The 20,327-nt window shown below is 47.9% G+C and overlaps 1 protein-coding gene across 2 annotated transcripts; it reads left to right on the forward strand.

The window, feature by feature from the left end:
• Positions 1-5,897: 5,897 nt before the first annotated feature.
• Positions 5,898-19,496, forward strand: DDX24 (DEAD-box helicase 24). 2 transcript variants are annotated; one of them, XM_011379612.2, is made up of 8 exons: positions 5,898-6,017; positions 7,297-8,010; positions 11,145-11,660; positions 12,688-12,841; positions 13,406-13,921; positions 15,889-15,964; positions 17,456-17,644; positions 18,931-19,478. In XM_011379612.2, the coding sequence occupies exons 2-8, from the start codon at positions 7,302-7,304 to the stop codon at positions 19,222-19,224; spliced, it is 2,454 nt and encodes an 817-aa protein (XP_011377914.1). In that variant the 5' UTR covers positions 5,898-6,017; positions 7,297-7,301; the 3' UTR covers positions 19,225-19,478. The 2 variants fall into 2 exon arrangements, with proteins under 2 accessions (XP_011377914.1, XP_011377915.1); XM_011379613.2 differs by lacking the exon at positions 5,898-6,017 and adding an exon at positions 6,138-6,314 and having other exon boundaries at positions 18,931-19,496.
• The last annotated feature ends 831 nt before the right edge of the window (positions 19,497-20,327 follow it).

Here is a 20,327-nt window from a genome sequence, read left to right on the forward strand (position 1 = left end):
GAACCCTGGGCTTGGTCAAGGCTGGTTACTCAGAGGCCCAGGGCCAGGGGCAGACGGGGGTTTGAACCTCTTCCCAGAGAGACTCACCTCCTCCAGTAACTGCTGCAGCAACCGTGGCTGGAAACAAAGAGAAAGTCTGTGAATGCGCTGCCCCGGCCTCCCACTGCGTCCCCCTCTGCTGTCACAGCGAGAAAGCGGCCCCGGAACTGGAATCGGAGGCGAGAACAGCCCCCGCCTGCTTTCCAGGGGAAGGCTGAATCCTGAGCACACACAGGTGGATGGAGCATGGCCCTGTACCGCTCCAGATGGGAAGGGTGCCACCTTGAAAAGGCTCCATTCTGCTCTTTGAAGCTACAAGGCAATGTTGTCCTCCATCTCCTCTGCTGGATTTTGAGCTCTCTAAAGTCCAGGGCCAAGCCTCATTCACTGCTGCTTCCCCCGGTGCCAGGCACAGGCCTGTGAGCAAGAAGGCGCTGAGGATTTCAGAGAAAGAAGTATGGACCAAGAGAGCACCTTTGTGCATGAACATGCAACGGTCTGAATGTTTGTGTTCCCCCAAATTCATATGTTGAAATCTAATGCCCAATGTGATGGTAGCTGGAGGTGGGAGGTGATTAGTTCACAAGGACAGAGCCCTCATGATTGAAATTGTAAGAGAGACTCCAGAGAGCCGCTTCGTTCCTTCCCCTCATGAAGTTACAGCGGAAAGATGGCCATCGAGGAGGCAGGCTCACACCAGACACGAATCTGCTGGTGTCTTGATCTTAGATCTCCCACACTCCGGAACCATGAGAACCAAATTGCTGTTGTTTATAAGCTACCAGTCCACCGCATTTCATTAGAGCAGCCCTAATTAACTAAGACAGGACACAATCAACAGAGTGGAAAGGCAACCTACGGAATGAAAGAAAAGATTTCTAAAGCATATATCTGATAAGATGTTAGTATTCAGAATATGTAACAAATTCCTACAACAACAAAATACCCAAATAACCCAATTTAAAAAATGGGCAAAGAATTCGAACAGATATTTCTCCAAGAAGATATATAAATGGCCACTAAATATGAAAAGATACTCAACATCTCCAGTCATTAGGGAAATACAAATTAACACCACGATGAGATATCATTTCATACCCATTACTATAGCTACTATAAAAAAAATAAAGAAATAACAGGGGTTGGCTAAGATGTAGAGAAAGTAGAACATTTATATGCTGATGGTGGAAATATAAAATGATGTAGCAGCTATGGACAACAGTATAGCAATTCCTCAAAACATTAAAAATGGAGTACCATATGATCCAGCGATCCCAATTCTCGTATAATCCCAAAGAAACTGAAAGCAGGATCTTAAAGAGATACCTGTAACCTATGTTCATAGCAGCATTTTTCACAATAACCAAGATGTGGAAGCAATCCAAGTATCCATAGATGGATAAATGGAGAAACAAAATGTGGTATCTACATACAACGGAATATTATTCAGCCTTAAAAAGGAAGAAAATTCTGACACATGGGTGAACCTGGGAGACATTATGCTAAGTGAAATAAGCCAGTTACAAAAAAACTGGCTTATTTCAAGTATCTTCTCATCATGCAAATACTATATGATCCCACCATAGATGAAAAAAAGGGGTCCTATGGAAAGTAAACTCACAGGGCGATCTGATTAAAATTCCTAACTGGGCAGGTGGTAGGTGGTCACGCCTCAGGCCTATAACTTCTGCAGTGAAAGGTTTTCAGCGGGCCTGTCCACTGTTCTTGGGCACCTAGGTTAACACACCTTTGAAATACCAGAAGTGACACCCCTAGAGGGGGCAGTGACCCTCAAGAGAGCACGTGATCTTGTTAACTATCCTGTACTCCGATCCCCGCCTCGCTCCCTCCCACCTCCACGTCATCTTCCTTCCATCCCCTGCTTAATCTCAAATGTATAAAAGAAGCTGTGAAACTTATTTTCCGGGGCATTTGAGATCCTGCCCTGACTTAAGTCCTAAGTTTGGCTCAAACAAACTCATAAAAATTCTCCACAGGCTTGGACATTTCTTACGTTGACACCACTTATGTGAAGTCCCTAGAGTAGTCACATTCGTAGAGACAGAAAGTTGAATGGTGGTTGCCAGGGGCTGGGGGAGGAAGGAGTGGGCAGATATTGTTTAATGAGTACAGAGGTTCGGTTTTGCAAGGTAAAGTTCTGGAGATTGGTTTTATGACAGTGCAAATGTACTTAACACTATGGAACTGTAGACTTAAAAATGTCGCATTGGCAAATTTTATGTTGTACATAATTCATCACAACTAAAAATAAATAAATAAATAATAGAGGGCACCTTTTGCTGTCCTGTCCCTGGGCTGGACCCACTTCCGGGTGAGACTGCTCTGCTAAGATGTGCCCTTGGAGGAAATAAGCAACCAGGCCCTGGGTATCAAGGGAGGAGCAGGACTAAAGAAACGAAACTCACCCAGGCTTTGGGTGCGGTGGGGCCAGCAGGTCAGGGCACTGGCAGTGGACTGTAACTGGCAAGGGGCTGAGCCTGAGCCTGCGCTTGCCAGCTGCTCAGGGGCCTGAGCGGCTGACCTTTGTGCAGAGAGTGAGCCAGGGTGAACGGTCTTTGTACCAGCTAATCAGATATGATCTAGTGCTGGGAGACCCAGAAGTAACATAATCCTACCCCTGCACTTAGAAACAACCCGATCAAGACCCAGAGAGGTCACGTGACTGGTTCTGGGTCACTTGGCAAGTAGGCAGCAGAACCAGGACCTGAAGCACAGCCCCTCTGACTGCAGCATCGTTCACGTCATCCCCTTTATTCTGACAAAGTGGGTGGAGTAGAGATGCCATCAGGAACGAGTACCTTAATGCTGACGACTGAGAAGGCTGAGCTGAGCAGTGAGGGTGGGGTGAGGGCTGGTGGACTGGAGCCCAGGGACCAGTTACCTGCTGTGCGGAAGCGATTCCTGCGTGTGTCTGTGGGCGTGTCTGTGGGCGTGCCTGTGGAGCCAGAGCCATCTCCATCGGACTCTGAAGGGAGGAGCCCCTGTAGGGGCTCCTCAGGAGTAGAATCAGCAGAGGATGACTGGGAGGGTTCATCTTCCTCTGGAAGAGAAGCAGAGAGGAGGACACTCAGGGTGGGCAGCTGTGGGACCACAGGCCAAGGCTCTAGGCCCCCAAGGAGGGCATGAGGCCCAGAGGTCCCCCCATAGTACCCTCTGCTATTTCCTGAAGCACCCGGAACTCTGATATGGGGAGGGTACATCAGTGGCAGCTGAGCTTAGAGGTGATGGGAACATTTGGAGATAAATTCAAGTTGAAGACAGAGAGAGAGAGAGAGACCTCACCACCTGCTGGGAGGTCCCTCATTTCACAGAGGGGCAGGCTGAGGCCCAGAAGGGCAGAGATTTGCCCAGAATATCTTAGTGGTAGCTCCAGGCCAGAACTCAGTCCCCTTTGCCCTGGACCATGCACCCCAAGCCCTGGGCCACCTCCCCCTCCAGCACCTCCCTGAGGGCACTCACCATTCGACTGAAACTCCTGCAGGAAGGTGTCAGTGGCAACTCCTTCCCCGCTCTCTATGGCTTTAGCTGACATCTTGGTGGCAGTGTGGGAACACTTGGTACACAGCCCACGGTCACTACAATCTGCCCCAGAAAAAGAGTGTGAAAATTAGAAGTGCTGGGCCTGATTTGTGATGGACTGCAGTATGGATGGGGGCGCCTCTCTGTTGCCCTGAGCCCTGCCCTCTGTCCTATGGCAGTCTGTGGGCCACTTCAACACACCCCTCAAATCCACACGGACTTTTTAAGTTAATGACTTTGCTGGGCTCCCTGATGTCCAGGGTTCTATTCATCTCTAATATTCCATCCCTGATCCCTGACCACTGCCCCCTACCCAGCTTAAGTCTTACGGCTTGAGAGTAACCTGGTTTGGGACAAGACATTGCTCCCAAAGTCTCAGGGTAAATGTGGGCTCAAACTCCTTCCCAGCACAGTCACCTCTGATCTCAGTGACAGTAGCCCTGGAAGGCAGTCAAGAGGGATCCCTTGAATGAAGCCCTGTTGCTCCCTCCCTTCCCCACTTCCCAGGCCCCTGCCTACCTTGGGAGGTAATTGCCTGATAACACAGAGCAGAGTTTGAAGTCCTGTCCTTACTGAGGCTGGCTGCTGAGGATTTCAGCAGGCTAAATAGTCGCACCCTGGATGACGTCGAACCCCATCAAATTGTGGCAGCGGAGGTGGAGCTAACTGCTTCCTATAAAGGTTGAAGGTTTTTCAGTGTCACAGGTGACCTCGCACAGATCACCGGTCTTGGTCGGTCACGCCCCTTACGGCCCGCCAACCAATCAAAATACACTTTCCTTGTGTAGCACGAACAGGAAGAAGTATAAGATGCCTAACACTCTGCTCGGGGCTCAGCCTTTGAATGAGAATCCCCCCAGCCCAAGCCGGCACCAATAAACGCTACTTCCTGTTTATTGCCTCAGTGTCCCGGCTCTCTGTCCAAGTGTCTAGCAACAAAATTAACCAGCTGGGTCATTCTCATTTTAGGCTCATAGCCAGAGAGACTTCACCTTTACCTTGCTAATGTGAGCATGGGGTGAGTGTAGGCTGCTCTTCAGGATAATCTAATTCCAACATATCCCAATGCACCATGGATGGTACTAAGCTTTTCTAATACCCTGATGGTGGCTGTCTGATTTGCATGGCAACAGGGGAAAGCTTGGGTTAAGTCAGAGGAAATGTCCGCCTAAACCAAGGCATATTTAGAACCCTCACTCTCAGGGAGAGAGTCAATATAATCAATTTGCTAGTCTTTCACTGGTTGAGAATTCTGGTGGATTGCTCCAGACTCCTTTGGAAGTTGCCTTGGGTATTGTTTAGAACACACAGCAAATGCTGCTACTTGGGTTCTTGCAGGTGAGCCCAAATGTCTTTTCACATATTTTGATCCCACAAGGGCATATTCATGGTCATGTACCCCTTTGCTTCCCATTGTCCAAGCCACAAGGTAAATCCTTTTAGAAGTCCTACTGTCAGTGCAAAAGGTTAACAGTCAGGGCTCACTCTCCAAGTGTGTAACTGACCCACAGGAGACAGGAAACTGTCCTGCCATGCAGGAACATGCAGCCCCTTCTTCCTCACTCTGCCATCAGGAACAGCTCTGGTCTCTTGCCATCAGACTTCAAGCATCACTTGGGCATAGGCTCTATGCTACCTAGACTCTCGGGGACACACTGGCAAGTTCTCCCAAGAGATGAGTTAAGCCCCATTCCACAGTGGGGAGGCTCACTTGACCTGGGCTTGGTGAATTCCCCCATTGTCCTTTAGGACTTTCCAAGGTAATCAGACACAGTGTATGGGAAAGGTTTCCCAGATGGTCCCATGACACCCACATAAAAAGGTGATTACCTACTGGGAAGCTGGTTTCTCTATATAAAGCAAAGGAGCCAGTTTAGCTTGGTGATTAAAGCCTGGGCTTTACAGTCAGGTGGACCTATCCTAACCATCAGCAAACAATAAACGAGGCAGGAAAAAATTACGGAAAATAGCACCTCCAATAGTCTTCTGGTTGGGTTGTAAATTAAATGCTAAAACGTTCGCAAGTCTCCAAGCACACAGTATTTACTCAACACGTGGAGAGCCACTGCACTAATACTAGACCAAGAACGCAGAAAACGTCGGTTCCCGAGCGTGAGTTGGCGTAGAGCCCTTTCGGCTGGAGCACAGCAACCCTCACTGGACCCTCCTGCTCCCTAATCCCAGAAAGAGCACGGTCCGAGCAGCCTGTTCCTGCTTTCCACTTCCGCACAGCACAAGCCGGCCATCCCGTGCGGCAGCGAATCAGGTGGCGGCGTCTAGAATGGGGGCGGGACTTCCTGCCGCAGCGCGCCCGCGTGCTGGAGCGTAAGCCCCGCCCCGGAACTGCGGTCGGCGCTGCAGCTGAGGGCTCGCTGAGTGGTTTTCTGGGGCGGCAGCTGAGCAGGCGTCCGAGTGAGCTGAGACGGCGTCTCCACACGGTTCGTGGCGGAGCTGGAGCGGGGCTGGGGCGGGCACCCGAGAGGAGCTGGGGGAGGGCTCTCGGGCGCCCATCGCAGGCCTCTCCAGGCCACTGGGTCTCGCTCCGGTCGAGAGAGGGCGGCCGCTCGCCGGGTCAAGCAGCCTGCCGGCCTCACGCCGGAGCCCCTTCTGTGGGCATCAAGGCTCGGCCGCCTCGGCTTCTCCGTGTGCCCGAGGCGCTGTCGCCAGTCGCGGGGCCTGGCGCAGCGAGGAGAAGGGATCCCGCTTGCTCTGCAGGTCGCACTCCGCTTCCCCATGTGCGTGACCATCCCCCACGTCCGTTGTTGAATTCAGGTGGTTTGTGACGGTGGCGAGCAGGTTCGGTGGGCGAACCTTCCTGCGTGCGGCCGTGCTCGCCTCGCGAGGCGCCACGCTCATGGGTTTTGGACGTGCGTCACTTGTTTTGTATTTGCGTAAGGATCCAATGAGACACCTGAGGCTAACAGCAGTAGGCCCACCACAGACTCAGAGCTGGAGAGTGGTGATCGGGTTTTGCATCGAGATTCACCTTTGTCTTTTCCACAGGGTCTGTTTTTCTTAGCCTTTCTGAAAAAGGAGAACATCGATCGAGTTTCACTCAAACTACTCGTGCTTAAATGGTTTTTAAGTCACTTAAAATGTAATGGATAAGCTGGACGAGTTTTGAGCCATTTGTCAAAGGCCAGAATGGTGGAACAGGCCCTTGCCCTCCCGGGGCAAGACTTGAGAAGGAAGATAGCTCTTTTCACTTTTAATAAAGCTGGCCCCCTCAGCCCCCAGCACCACCCCCCCCCCCCCCCCAAAAAAAAAATCCAGATTCTTATTCTGCCTTCAAAATGGCTTGGGTATGGCAGGCCTTCTCCATGCTTTACATGATTTTATTTAGTGGTGCAAAACATTTTCTGACTTAGATATTATTAGGCCCCTTCTCCTTTGAAAGAGATGAGAGCATTGAAGTTGAGAGAATTAAGCAGGATTTCCAAGGGCAGACAAGCAGTAAGCATTGGATCAAGAATTCAATCTAGCTACTATGACTTGGCTCCACATTCTGTGTTCCCCCGTTCCAAGCCAAACTGCCTGCTTTATGGTTGTATTTCTTTCCTTTTTTGATCTTCTCTAGCTGGGAGTATCAGTGTTAGAGCCATCTTGTGTCCTCACTTCTTTGCAGGGCCTGACACTATCAGCTGCTTAAAAAATATTTGTTTCAGAAGCCTATGCTTCTTAGTCGCCAACCTAATAGAACATTTCTCTCCTTTTCAGCAACCATGAAGTTGAAGGAGACAAAATCAAGGCCAAAGCCGCCAAACTATGGCAAATTTCAGACAAAGGGAATCAAGGTTGTGGGAAAATGGAAGAGGGTGAAGATTGACCCAAATATGTTTGCGGATGGACAGATGGATGACCTGGTGTGCTTTGAGGAACTCACAGATTACCAGTTGGTCTCCCCTGCCAAGAATCCCTCCAGTCTCTTCTCAAAGGAGAAACCCAAGAAGAGAAAAGCACAAACTGTTTCAGAAGGAGAGGAGGAAGGAGAATCTAGCTCCTTAAAGAAAAAGATGAAGAAGAGTAAAGATGTGGAAACTGGAGGAACCAGTGCCCAGAAAGAGTTTGAGGCTGAAGATGCTGAGCCAGAGCCCCTGGGAGATGGCACAGTTTGTCCCGATCCAGAAGTAGAGGAGGTGGCATCAGAGAGCCCGACTCAGGCTGTTCCAAAAAAGAAGAAAAAGAAAGAGAAAAAGAAATCAGAGCCTTCACAGGGTCCTACTCCAAAGGTGCCCAAAAAAGCAAAGACGTGGATGCCTGAGGTGCGTGACCAGAAGGCAGATGTATCAGCTTGGAAAGACCTATTTGTACCTAAGCCAGTTCTCCGAGCACTCAGCTTTCTAGGCTTCTCTGCTCCTACACCAATCCAAGCTCTGACGTTGGCACCTGCCATCCGTGACAAACTGGATATCCTGGGGGCTGCTGAGACAGGTAAGGACACCCTTGTCTGGCCCAGGGCAAGATTGCTTTTGGATTGAGCCTGTGGCTGCTGACAGGCTGGATAACTGGGACAGAGGGAGATGTTGGGAACATAACCACAAAAGCAGTGTTAAATGAAGATGTTTCAGAAGTCAACCAGCTCTGAGTCGAAATATGCCAGTATCTGATTGGTACCCTAGGCAGTTAGTTCATCTCTCTGAGCTGTATAGGCCCCATCATAAAATGAAGATAACAGCAGCACCTACTGCTATGTGGGTTAAATATAACTACTGTAGTAAATGATTTGCAAATGGTAGTTTATTCCCCCTGTTCTTGGTCCTTTTCTAAATGGCTCAGAGGGCTAAGATTAGCCCTCTGGAGAGATACATCTTCATTAGTATAAGGAATAAGTGTCTGATTCTCATTTATCCAAAGGAAAAGGGCTGCTTTGGGAGTTGGTGACTTAATTATCATTGGAAGGATTTGAATGTGCGGTAGATGACCCTTGGGTGGATTTTGTAGACAAATTTGGGCAGGAGGTGAGTGTTAGGACTAGGCTGTATTTAAAGTTTCCTTTAAACATTCCCCAGGCCATCTAAGCCTTACGCAATGACAGGCTGGCTGACTGAGTAGACTAAATTACCGATTAGGGGGAGGAGCTTGAACTGCCTAAACTTTTAGTATAACTAGACCAGCAGTAACCAGTAGAAATATACACACATAATGTGAGTCATGTGTAATTTTAAATTTCTTAGGAGCCACATTAAAACGGTAAAAAGGAACAGGTGAAAATTAATATATTTAACTAGTTATATAAAAAATTTCAGTATGTCATTGTAGAATTATTAATGAGCTATTTTGCATTCTTATTTTTATACTGTTTTCAAAATCTGATGTGTATTTTGAACTTCCAGCACATCTCAGTTTAGCCACATTTTAAGAGCTCGATAGCCACGTGTGGCTAGAGATTACTATATTGTATGGCAAAAGACTAGACCATCTAACCGGACACTTTGTGCCTTGGGTTTCTAGAAGAGCAAGGAAGGCCCCAGAAAAGGAATGGAGGTAATAACAACATAGAACATTTACTTAGCATTTAAAATGTGTCATGCACTGTGTTAAGTGCATCGTATTGATGAGCACAGTTCTCACAACCACCCTGAGGTAGGTTCCATTGTTACTCCCATCTACTGGTGTGGAAACTCCGCCTCCCAGAGGATAGATGGCGTCTGCAAAACTGCACAGCGGAGAGCGCTGGTGCCTGGATTCCATACTGGGCCTCTGTGCTGTGGAGCGCTCTGCTACCGTGCGGTGGTATGTGCAGAGGTCCGGAAGAGGGTTTCTGGAAGGCAGAGGCAAGGTTGTGAGCCACGGTGGCTAGAGCCTGACACTTGGATTCATACCGCAGCTCCTGTCAGGCCATCTGTATGGAACGTTGTGAATCTGCAGGTTCAAGATTGAAGACGTGTGGCTATGGACAGACTACTGCCCATGTAGATCATGAATATACCCATCACCTTCACAAGATACTTTGGGCCCTTTTGTAATCTCTCCTTCCCTGGTCTCTCTCATTTTCATCCCCAGGCAACCTCTGATGAACCTTCCTAGCACTATAGATTACTTTGCATTTTCCGGAATTTTATATAATGGAATCATGCAGTATGTATTTTTGACGTAGGGGTATCTGCTCTTTTACTCAGGATTGTTTGAGATTCAGCTGTGTTGCAAATACCAGTGAGTCTCCCTTAAGCTTTGTTACTATTTTTCCTCTTCTACCTTCCTTTGGGTTGAATGCTCTTCTGTGATACTTTTGTCTCTAATTGTCTTACTAACTGTAACTCTTTATTATGTCCTTGTAGTAGTTGCTTTTGGGTTCACAGTCTATATCTTTAATATATCACAGTCTATCTTCAAGTGATAACGTACTCTACATTTAGTACAAGAACCTTCCAACAATGTATTTCCTTTTTTCCATTTCTCCTCTATGCTTTTTTTAATCCTTTGTTAGAAATCTCAAAATACATTTTTAGTATTTTTGCTTTAAATGGTCAATTATTTTTAAAAGAAGTTTAAATGAGAAAAAGACATCTTTTATATTTGCCCACGTTACCATTTTCTGGTGCTCTTCATTTCTTTTTGTTGATCCAGATTTCTATCTGATACCATCTTTTCTTCCACACGAAAGACTTCCTTTAATATTTTTTATAGTCCAGGTGCACTGACGATAAATTATTTCGGCTTTTGTATATCTAAAAAAGTTTATTTCCCATTTGTTTTGAAGGAGGTTTTTGCCATGTAGAGTTCTAGATTGTCCATTGTTTTTTAGGCCTTCTTCAAATATAGATGTCGTTATACTGTCTTCTATCTTTTATTGTTTCTAATGAAAAGTATTGTTTTATCTGAAATTCTCTGAGTCTGTTTTTGCTTTTTTTTTCCTTATAGTTCTTTCTTATAGTACCTTGTTTTCTTGAGCGTTATTTTTTTTCCTGAACTGCTCGTTTTCCTCTGAAAGTTGTTTGTGAGACTTCTTTGAAGCCTATGATAAAGATTTCTTTCTCCACAGGTCATTCATTTGCTTCTGCTTAGGACATTACAACTTCAGAATTACTTTAAGTTCTCAGCTTGAGGTTTTTTGTTTTGTTTGTTTATTTGACCACCCAGATGATGTGAATTTGGACCCAGTATACATTCAAAGGCCAGGATAAAAAGATTCAAGCATAGACAAAAGTATGCTAATGTAAATTCTTCTCAAAAGCTAAGAAAATTTTCTTTTATTTCCTCCTTCCCTACCAAAGAAAGGTCTTGGGAACGTACTATACAGATTCCCATTCCCCACCCCCCATGCATTATTCCTTAACAACAATGAAACACACACACAGCTTGCCCATCTCTTTAGGAATTCATTCTTTGGACATTTGTCTGTAGTTCATCATTGGTGACCTCACGGCTACCAGACTTTTCCTCAAGCTCCACCTAATTACAGGTGCAGCGTAACAGAACCTGAGCAGAGCAGAGGAGCTTTGGGTTGCTCAAGGTTATACCTGGGTAGTCAGGGATCCCTCCTTATTCTGTGTAAAACAACCCCAGACAAAAGTATGTGCATCTTTTGTTTCACACTTTTTGTTTTGTTTTGTTTTCCTTCTAAGGAAGTGGGAAAACTCTTGCCTTTGCCATTCCAATGATCCATTTAGTGCTGCAGTGTCAGGTGAAGAAGCCTACTCCAGCCCTCAGTAACATAGGAGCACCACCTGGCGAGACCAGAACTGAGGTCGGAGCTGAGACTGGAGCTTTGTCTGACGAAATCAGAATTGAGGGTGAAGCACTGCCCAGTGAGGCTGGGACGAAGGCTACAGCACCACCCAGCAAGGCAAGAGCCAAGACTGGAGCTGCCATCACAGACCAGGCGCTGCCCTTCTGTGATGATGATGCCGGTGAAGGACCTTCTTCTTTGATCAGGGAGAAGGCTGTCCCTAAAAAGGATGAGGACAAAGAGGAAATGTTTGAGGAAGAGCAAACTGGAAAGCTAAAACAAGAGTTGGGTGGCCAAAGTGCCACCTCTAAAACACATCCAGAGCGTCCTCTGCTCGGGCTGGTTCTGACTCCCACTCGAGAGCTGGCTGTCCAGGTCAGACAACACGTTGATGCTGTGGCCAGGTTTACAGGTGAGGTTTAGCGCCATTTAATGAGTATTTCCTGAGAGTCCTAGATGCTGGGGTGGCACAAGTGATCAAGCTGTGGCTACTGCCCTGTATGGGAAACCTTTCTCATCTGCCAGAGAATTAAACCCTTCAGAAAATTGAGTGACACTTTCTCAGTTCCCCCAAGAACGAAATATAATGCACGCCATTCTACATACATAGGAAATTAATTTATTGGATTCAGTGGATGCTTAGGGCAGAGGTTGGCAAACTACCTGTTTTTGTAAATAAAGTGCAGCCACACCCATTTGTTTAGATATTGTCTGTGGCCACTTTTGTATGACCGAGGCAGGGTGGAGCAGAGTTAGTAGTAACAGACCATTTAGCCCACAAAGCCAAAAATGTTTATAATTGGCGCTTTAGGAAAAAGTTTGCCAACCTTTGCCTTAGGGCATTAGAACTTAATTCTCTCAGGGAGTTTTCTCTGGGAAGGGCTACAGTGGGAATTTTAATTTTATAGCAAAAGCAGTTATTTACCAAGCTTTTACTGCATGCAAAGTACTTTGCTAAGCACTTTGCCTGCATGATTCTGCTTGTCCCTTTCACACCGGATACCTTGAGGAGTCCTCCACGAGGGAGAACAACACTAGGCATTGGAGGAGATTCCGGTTAATGCTAGTTGAGGGGAATGGACAGCGCTTCCCAGGGAAGATGTGTCACAGCTACAGGTAACTTTATTCCCAGCATGGTGGTGCACCATTGCTCAGTTTTCCCAGAGTGTTGGATGGGTTCACATCTAGCCTTCTGTTGTGGTTGGAAGGGAAGAAGTAGAAGGAAATGAGGTTGGGGGAGTAGGCAAGGCCCAGCTCGTAGAAACCTTTTAAAGTCCTTGAGTGGCACCAAGTCAGGCCGGTTGAGCTCTTAGCACCTCTGGTGGGGAGCTGCGCTGGTAACTGATGCCCCTGCTCCTCTGGGAGAGCCTGCATCAGCTGTGGAGGAAAATGAGCAGCTAGGCTGATTAACAGTGTCCCTTATGCTTTGTATGCCATAGGAATTAAAACTGCTATTCTGGTGGGTGGAATGTCCACACAGAAACAGCAGAGGATGCTGAACCACCAGCCCGAGATTGTGATCGCCACTCCGGGCCGGCTGTGGGAGCTAGTTAAAGAAAAGCACCCTCATTTGAGCAACCTTCGGCAGCTCAGGTGAGAGACAGTAGCTTCCCTTTCCCTCATCCTCTGTTCTGAAGTGGGCCTGAGGCGACATGGTAGTGTGTGCAATGCTTTCTCCTGCCACAAAATGCCATAGTATGGTACCAGCCGGATCTTGGCCTTTAGGACACCAAGCGTGCTTGAGAGAGATTAGTTGAGGCTCTGAGGGTGGTCATGGGGCGGGGGTGTGTGTGTGCGTGCGTGCGTGTGTGTGTGCATGCGTGTGTGCGTGTGTTGAGAGTGGTGGGGTGGTAGTAGAGTCCTGTAGATCAGGGGTCCCCAACATCTGGGCCGCGGACTGGTACCAGTTCGTGGCCTGTTAGGAACTGGGTCGCACAGCAGGAGGTGAGCAGTGGGTGAGCGAGCTAAGTAAGCTTCGGCTATATTTGCAGCCGCTCCCCAGCGCTAGCTTCACCGCCTCAGCTCCACCTCAGATCATCAGGCATTGGATTCTCAGAGGAACACCGGTCCCTAGTGCCAAAAAGGTTGGGGACCGCTGCTGTAGATGATTTCTCTTACCTGGTACTAACCAGCTTATATGGGTCTCTGGCTCTACAGGTGCCTGGTGGTTGATGAGGCTGACCGGATGGTTGAGAAAGGCCACTTTGCTGAGCTCTCACAGCTGCTAGAGATGCTCAGTGATTCCCAATACAACCCAAAGAGACAGACTTTTGTTTTTTCTGCCACACTGACCCTGGTACATCAAGCTCCTGCTCGGATCCTTCACAAGAAGCACACTAAGAAAATTGACAAAACCGCCAAACTTGACCTTCTCATGCAGAAGATTGGCATGAGAGGCAAGCCCAAGGTCATTGACCTCACAAGAAATGAGGCCACCGTGGAGACGCTGACAGAGACCAAAATCCACTGTGAGACTGATGAAAAAGACTTATATCTGTACTACTTCCTGATGCAGTATCCAGGCCGCACCTTAGTGTTTGCCAACAGCATCTCCTGCATCAAACGCCTCTCTGGGCTCCTCAAGGTCCTAGACATCATGCCACTGACCCTGCATGCTTGCATGCACCAGAAGCAGAGGCTCAGAAACCTGGAGCAGTTTGCCCGTCTGGAAGAGTAAGTCAGGCTTTTCCCCAGAGCCCAGGCTCTAGCCACTGGGTCAAGGTTGCCATGACGGTGGGGAGATGGTTGGAAGCGACCATCTGTCACGGGATCCTTATTAGTAGAAGATATGCCTTTCTTGCATAGTGTGAGGCAGGCTCCCCGTCATCTAGTGTGTTTGCTAGTAATGCCAAACAGAAATTTCCTTAATAACGAATAATGGTGACAGTAACACCCACTATTATTGAACACTTAACAGCAGATGAAGTATATGCTGACATTTCAGATGAAGCAGAATAGACTGATGGTTAAGAGCACAGACTGGAAACAGACTGCTTGAGATCAAATCCTGGACGTGCCACTTCTAGCTGGTCAGATTCCTTCTCCGTGTTTCAGTTTTGTGATAATTAACATAATGATAATAGAAGCCACCTCAGAGGGTTAATATGAAGATTAAGTGAATTTACACGTGTAGTGTTTAGAATAATGCCTGGCATTTAGTATGTACTTGCTAAATGTTAGCTTTAATACTTACCATTTATTATTATTGTCGTTATTCTCATAGACGAAAAAAGTAAGGTCTGGAAAAGCTAATCGGCTTGCCCGAGGTTTCTCAGCCTGGAGGAGCTGGGCCTCGGACGAGCCTGGCCAGCCCCGGAGCGTGTGCCGTGCCCTGCGTGCTGTCGTGGGCGGTCTGCTGTAGGGCCAGTCTGGTGCTCGGGCAGCGGGGAGCACATTGTCAGCATGAGGGCCCAGGAAGTTGAGGCCGGCTCTAAATTGGCATTTTCCCACAGTGTTTTTTGGCAGATTACAGGGTGGTTTCCTTTCTAGAAATCTGGTTTACCTCCCTTTGAATATTGGTAGGTGGAGTTAGTGGTTTACTGGATCAGGGGCCAGCAAACTATGGCCCTCAGGCCAGATTCTACTCACTGCATGTTTATAATTAAGTTTTATTAGAATATAGCAAGGTCCATTCATGTATCGACTATGGTTGCTTTTGCACCAATGGCAGAGTTGAGTAGTTTCAGCAGAGACTGTCATGTGCAAAGCCAAAAATAATTTACTTTCTGGCTGTTTACAGAAAGTTTGCTGACCTTGACTTAGAGCAGTGGTTTAATGTTTTATAAACTTTAGTTGGCATCATATTCCCCAGTCCTACCTCATAGATACAGTAACTGGGGACACCGAAGGCCCAGAATCTTGTTTTTAAGATAGATCTCAGGTACTTTTGACTTTTTAACTACATACATAAAGAAACATCACCCAACACATCTTAGCAAGTTCTTACTCTGAACCAGGCGCTGTTCTCGGGGCTGATAATAGCACAGTGAATAATGCAAAGTCTCATGGAGTTTACTTTCCAATAGAGGGAAGTAATAAATTGAAAAGTAAGTAGACTATAGTTTGCCAAGTGGTACTGATTGCTGAGTAGTAAAGTTATGTGGAATTGTGTAGACTGGGTGTGCAGTCAGGGAGACTTCTCTGGTAAGGTGAGACTTGAGCAGAGAATGGAAGAAAAGTAAGGAAATGTGAGTATCTGAAGAAGGCCTTTTAAGACCTAAGTATAGCAAGCGCGAAGACTTAGAGGCGAGGGCATGGTTGACATGTTTGAGGGAAAGCGGTGACATCTCTCTGACTGGAGGGAAGCAAGCGGGCGGGTGATAGAAGATGCAGTCTTTGACCTAGAATATGTGTGGCTCCATTTAATTCACCTGAGGCGGTCTTTAGTATTGCACAGTGACTTGGTGATTGTGGTCATCGAGACCCAGGATTGGATCCTGGCTCCATAACCGCGTAGCCATAAATGTACTTTGGGAAGTTAATCTCTCTGAGCCTAAGTTTCTAAATCCATAAAAGAGAAATAACATTATCTCATAGAGTGTTTGCAAGGACTGTAGTGTTTAGAGTGCTCAGCAGATGGTAAGAATTCGATTAGTGATCGCTATTAGATATTATTAATGAGCTTTCTTTCTCTACCACAGTTGTGTTCTCCTGGCAACAGATGTGGCAGCTCGGGGCCTGGACATTCCTAAAGTCCAGCATGTCATCCATTACCAGGTAGGGGCATCAGGGAGCTTGTAGGCATCTCCCAGCATCAGATGGAGGAATTTTTAAAGCCACAGTTGGGAGAGGGAGGAGGAATTGTTGGTCCCAAGGTCTCAGGCAACAGAGAATACTGCTGCCATCTAGTGACCGACCAGCTGCTGTCACTTTCGGTACACTGTAGTGAGGTTTATTGTCAAAACCTCTTGGCACTTTCTGATGTCAGGGAGCCCCTCTCTCTTTTACTCAGGCAAGCTACCTGACATCTTAGTCTCTTCCGTGAAATGGGGATAATAAGTTGAGCATATAATACGGTTACTTTGGTGTAGAGAGTAGAAGAGTACGCTAGTTAACACCTGCCTGGGCTTAAATCCCAGCCGTGTAACCTTGAGCAAGTTATTTAGTCTCTTCGCACCTGTTTTCTCACTTGTTAAATGGCAGTTACTCTACTGTTTATTTCTAAAGTTCTTATTAAGGTAAAATTAAGTCATTCCATGTGAAGAGCTCAGAAAGCCGTGTAGCACATCATCAGCACTTAGGTGTTAGCTGCTCTTGGTACCAGCGTTAATGTTAGTGTGTACACCTAGTGAGGTTCGCATAGAGTGGCGGTAGGAGTATGGGCTCCAGAGCCACACTTCTAGGGTGTGATGCTTGCTGGCTGCTTCATAGTTGGTTAGCTTTGGGCTTGGTGCTTAGCGTCTCTGGTTTCAGTGTCTTTGTTTGTAAAGTGGGAGTGATAATGCTACCTACCCCTTAGGGTAGTCGGAATTAAATGAACTGATGCTGAGGAAGCACCAAGCACAGTGTAAGTACTCAGTAAATGGTAGCTTTTCTAGCATTATTATTTTTCCTTTTTAGTGCTTTATGCTTTAAAAAAAGCATAGGTAGCATTATTGCTCCCACTTTACAAACAATGGCACTGAAACACACTTGCTGTACCTCCTAGGTCTAAGCGGTTCTTCCTGGCCTATAGTTTGAGTAATCTTAGAGGCATCCATTTCATGTTATTTTGAGGAATTAATGGATAATGCATGCAGAGGGCTTAGAATTGGCTGGCACGATTATGGATTGTAATCCATAAATATTGGTTTTGATTACCATCATCAGTCATCCATGCAGAGTTAATGAAGAACCATTGGAGTGTTTAGAGGCAGGATAATGGTCAGAGCTTTGAGTCAGGAAGATGACACTGGCCGCTTTGAGCTGCGGCAGGGATGACTAGAGACCAAATAAGAAATGACAGCCATTTTCCACTTGTGGTCATGAGGCCCTAAACCAGGGCACAGGGGCATGGGAGAGCAGGCTTCACAGTGAACGGGCAATAAACCTGGGGACAGATTGAATGTGGGACTGAGGGAGAAGGGCTGGATCGGTCCACAGTGCTGGAGAGGTTTCTAGCTGCCTGGCTGAGACGAAGGAGGGTCCAGCTTTGGGTCGCTGCCCCTGTGGGGAAGAGCAGTGCTTAGTGATGGCCTCGTGGTGACCTCCCAGTTCCTCCTTTGGCAGGTCCCTCGCACTTCGGAGATTTATGTCCACCGAAGTGGTCGAACTGCTCGGGCTACCAATGAAGGTCTCAGCCTGATGCTGATTGGGCCTGAAGACGTGATCAACTTTAAGAAGATTTACAAAACCCTCAAGAAAGATGAGGACATCCCGTTGTTCCCTGTGCAGACAAAGTACATGGACGCCGTCAAGGTAAAAAGAAGTTAAAAGCTCCGTGCTAACGAGAGGAGAGGTCGTGCCGCACCCTCACCTCGACAGTACGACCCTTGGGAACTAAGTGATGGTTCTGCCAACAGCCAAACGGAGATTCAGTAATGGGGGCGCTGTGGAGGAAGGAGGAAGGGAGGAAGGGCCATTGGCCAAAAGTGAAAAATTTTCTTCCTGAACCCTTCCTTCACTGTCTACCCCTAAAGCCTCCACCACTGCCCCCCTCCTCAGGACAATGGCAGTGAGCACGGCTTCCTGATTTTGATGTCCCATGGGATGGCTGTAGGGAAGTGAGGTCAGCGTGCCTTGCCGAGGTAGATACTCAGGGTTTGTCACGTGCCTGCAGCAGATGCCAATAATTCCTACCTTTGGGTTATGTTTTAACTTGGCAGACATTTCTCCGAGTGGGTGCTGCTGTGGGCCAGAGTGTGTCAGGTAGCAAAGCAGGGTGGATTCTCCGTAGAGGTCCACTGGCTCGTGAGGCAGGCCAAGCCCATGTACCTGTACCAGGTTCAGGTACAAATGGAGCACTGTGGGGCTGGTGGACACGTGTTCACATTGGTGGGAGATGAGCTTTCCTCCCGCCTCCTGCACACAGAGATGTGGAGAGGTGAAGAGGAGATGAAATTCGGGGAGTTGAGGGAGCAGAAGAAGCACGGAACAGTCCAGGACCGTTGGCTCCTCTGGCTCGAAGGGAATGTTGGCCCCTTGGGGAGGTGTGGACGGTGAGGGCGGACAGTGGGAGGTTCCTGTTAGCAGCGTTGGGAGCCAGCCTGGCTCTCTGTGACTCCTCTACCCCACGTCACAAGGTCTCTCCCTTTCATTGGTATTTTCTGTCACTGAGTCCTGATCCCAACGCTCACGGGAGGGAGAGTTGAAATGTTTTTGGCAAAGGACAACATGAAAGAGAGGGAAGGCGGTTCTGTGAGTTTGCTGTCCCTGTGGTTGAGAGCTGGGCCCTAACTCAAGCTGTTGGGGTATTTCAGGGTCTCAGCTCAGCCATAGAAGCCAGCCGTAGTGCCTGGGAAGTGGTTCCCTTTGACACCTGTAGACTGGCAGTCTGACCGAGGCGGGCGTCCAGGGGGGCCCGTTCCAAAGGTTTGTTGTTCAGAAAGCAGCTCTTGTGATTCCGTGTAATGATTGCCCTCTGCGTTTTTATCGGGAGCCATTCATCTCAAGAGCGTTTTTTAGAAACACAGAGTTTAATTGAGACCTTTCCTCGCAGAGGCCTGAACCCTCTCTCAGATGAACACTTTGTTCCTTCCCCCCAGGAGCGAATCCATTTAGCTCGACAGATTGAGAAAGCGGAGTACCGGAACTTCCAGGCTTGTCTGCACAACTCTTGGATTGAGCAGGCAGCCGCTGCCCTTGAGATTGAGCTGGATGAAGAAATGTATAAGGGTACGTGGGCTGCGTGGGATTCGAGCAAGGGTGCATTCAGCTGCTTTTCTTTTCTTCGTTTTTCTCTTCAGCTTTTGTCTCCTTGGAGCCTCTCCACTCCCACGGTCCTGTCAAAATCTGCGAGATGCCTTTCCTTCTTTGAGACAGGCCCTAGTCCCACATGAGCCTGAAGCCTTTGGCCTTTCTTCCCTGTCTTGCTTGTCTGGAGCCTTCCGCTGCATCCCTCATGTTGAGATGCAGTGGAGTATAATGACATCGGGGACAGGGTCCCAGCCATACCACCCGCGTCTGAGTGCTGGCCCATTCCCTTCCCTGGCTGTATTGCCAGGTCAGGTTTCTTAACGTCTCAGTTGTATCTCGGCTATCCTCATTAGAAAAAGTGGTTCATAAAGTACCTACCTCGTAGGGTTGTTGCAAAGATGGCTTAAGTTAATGAATACAAAGTGCTTAAAACAGTGACTGGCACGTAGAAAGTAGTTGATACATTTCTTATTTATTTATTGCTATTTATTTATTGTTATTTATTGCTATTATTGTTTCTACTACATGTCTTCCAAGCTAATGGAACATCGCATCTGATCTTCTCCAGACCTTATGACATAAATGGCAGGAATTTTATCCTTTTACATACAGGAACTGGAGGCTCATAGAGGTGAAGCGATTGGTGCAGGAAAACGGCTCCACCACCAGGCGTCCCCGGAGCCCCTACTCTGAACCTGGGCCGGAGGCTAAGGGTTCGGGGACAAACCTGTGTGATCTCTGCTCTAGGAACGGCCCTGAGTCTAAGTAGTAGAACCACATCTAGAACTGAAAGCCCTGGAGTTAGAGCCAGTGTTCTTTCCAGCCCACAGTGGGCAGCTCAGCTGGGATGTTGGCATCTTGGGGTCAAAGCCACCAAGTCCAGAGGCCGACTTGCTGCGCTCTGCTCAGCATGGAAGCCAGGAACTGAACCGCTGGGCTTGATGACAGGGAGCCGCTTTTCCTGGGAGGTTGGGCCTGGGGCTTGCTTGGGCTGTAGATGCATGAGGCCCTGGCTTCCCTTCCTGAGGACAGGCTGGCACAGAGCCCTTTGTTGTGCCCGCCTCTGCGGGCACAGTCACAGTGCTGGTGGGGAGATACAGGAGAGCTGGGCTGCGTAGACAGTGTTCGCTGTCTCCTGAGGGGTTCGTTGCCGTTGAGTTGCCAAACCCCAGGCAGCAAGTGGGCGTGTTGTAGGAAAACTGACCTTCAAGTCCTCAGACTTGGGTTCTAATCTGTTTGACAGCTA

Source organism: Pteropus vampyrus, unplaced genomic scaffold, assembly GCF_000151845.1.
Source record: "Pteropus vampyrus isolate Shadow unplaced genomic scaffold, Pvam_2.0 Scaffold367, whole genome shotgun sequence".
Taxonomy (NCBI): domain Eukaryota; kingdom Metazoa; phylum Chordata; class Mammalia; order Chiroptera; family Pteropodidae; genus Pteropus; species Pteropus vampyrus.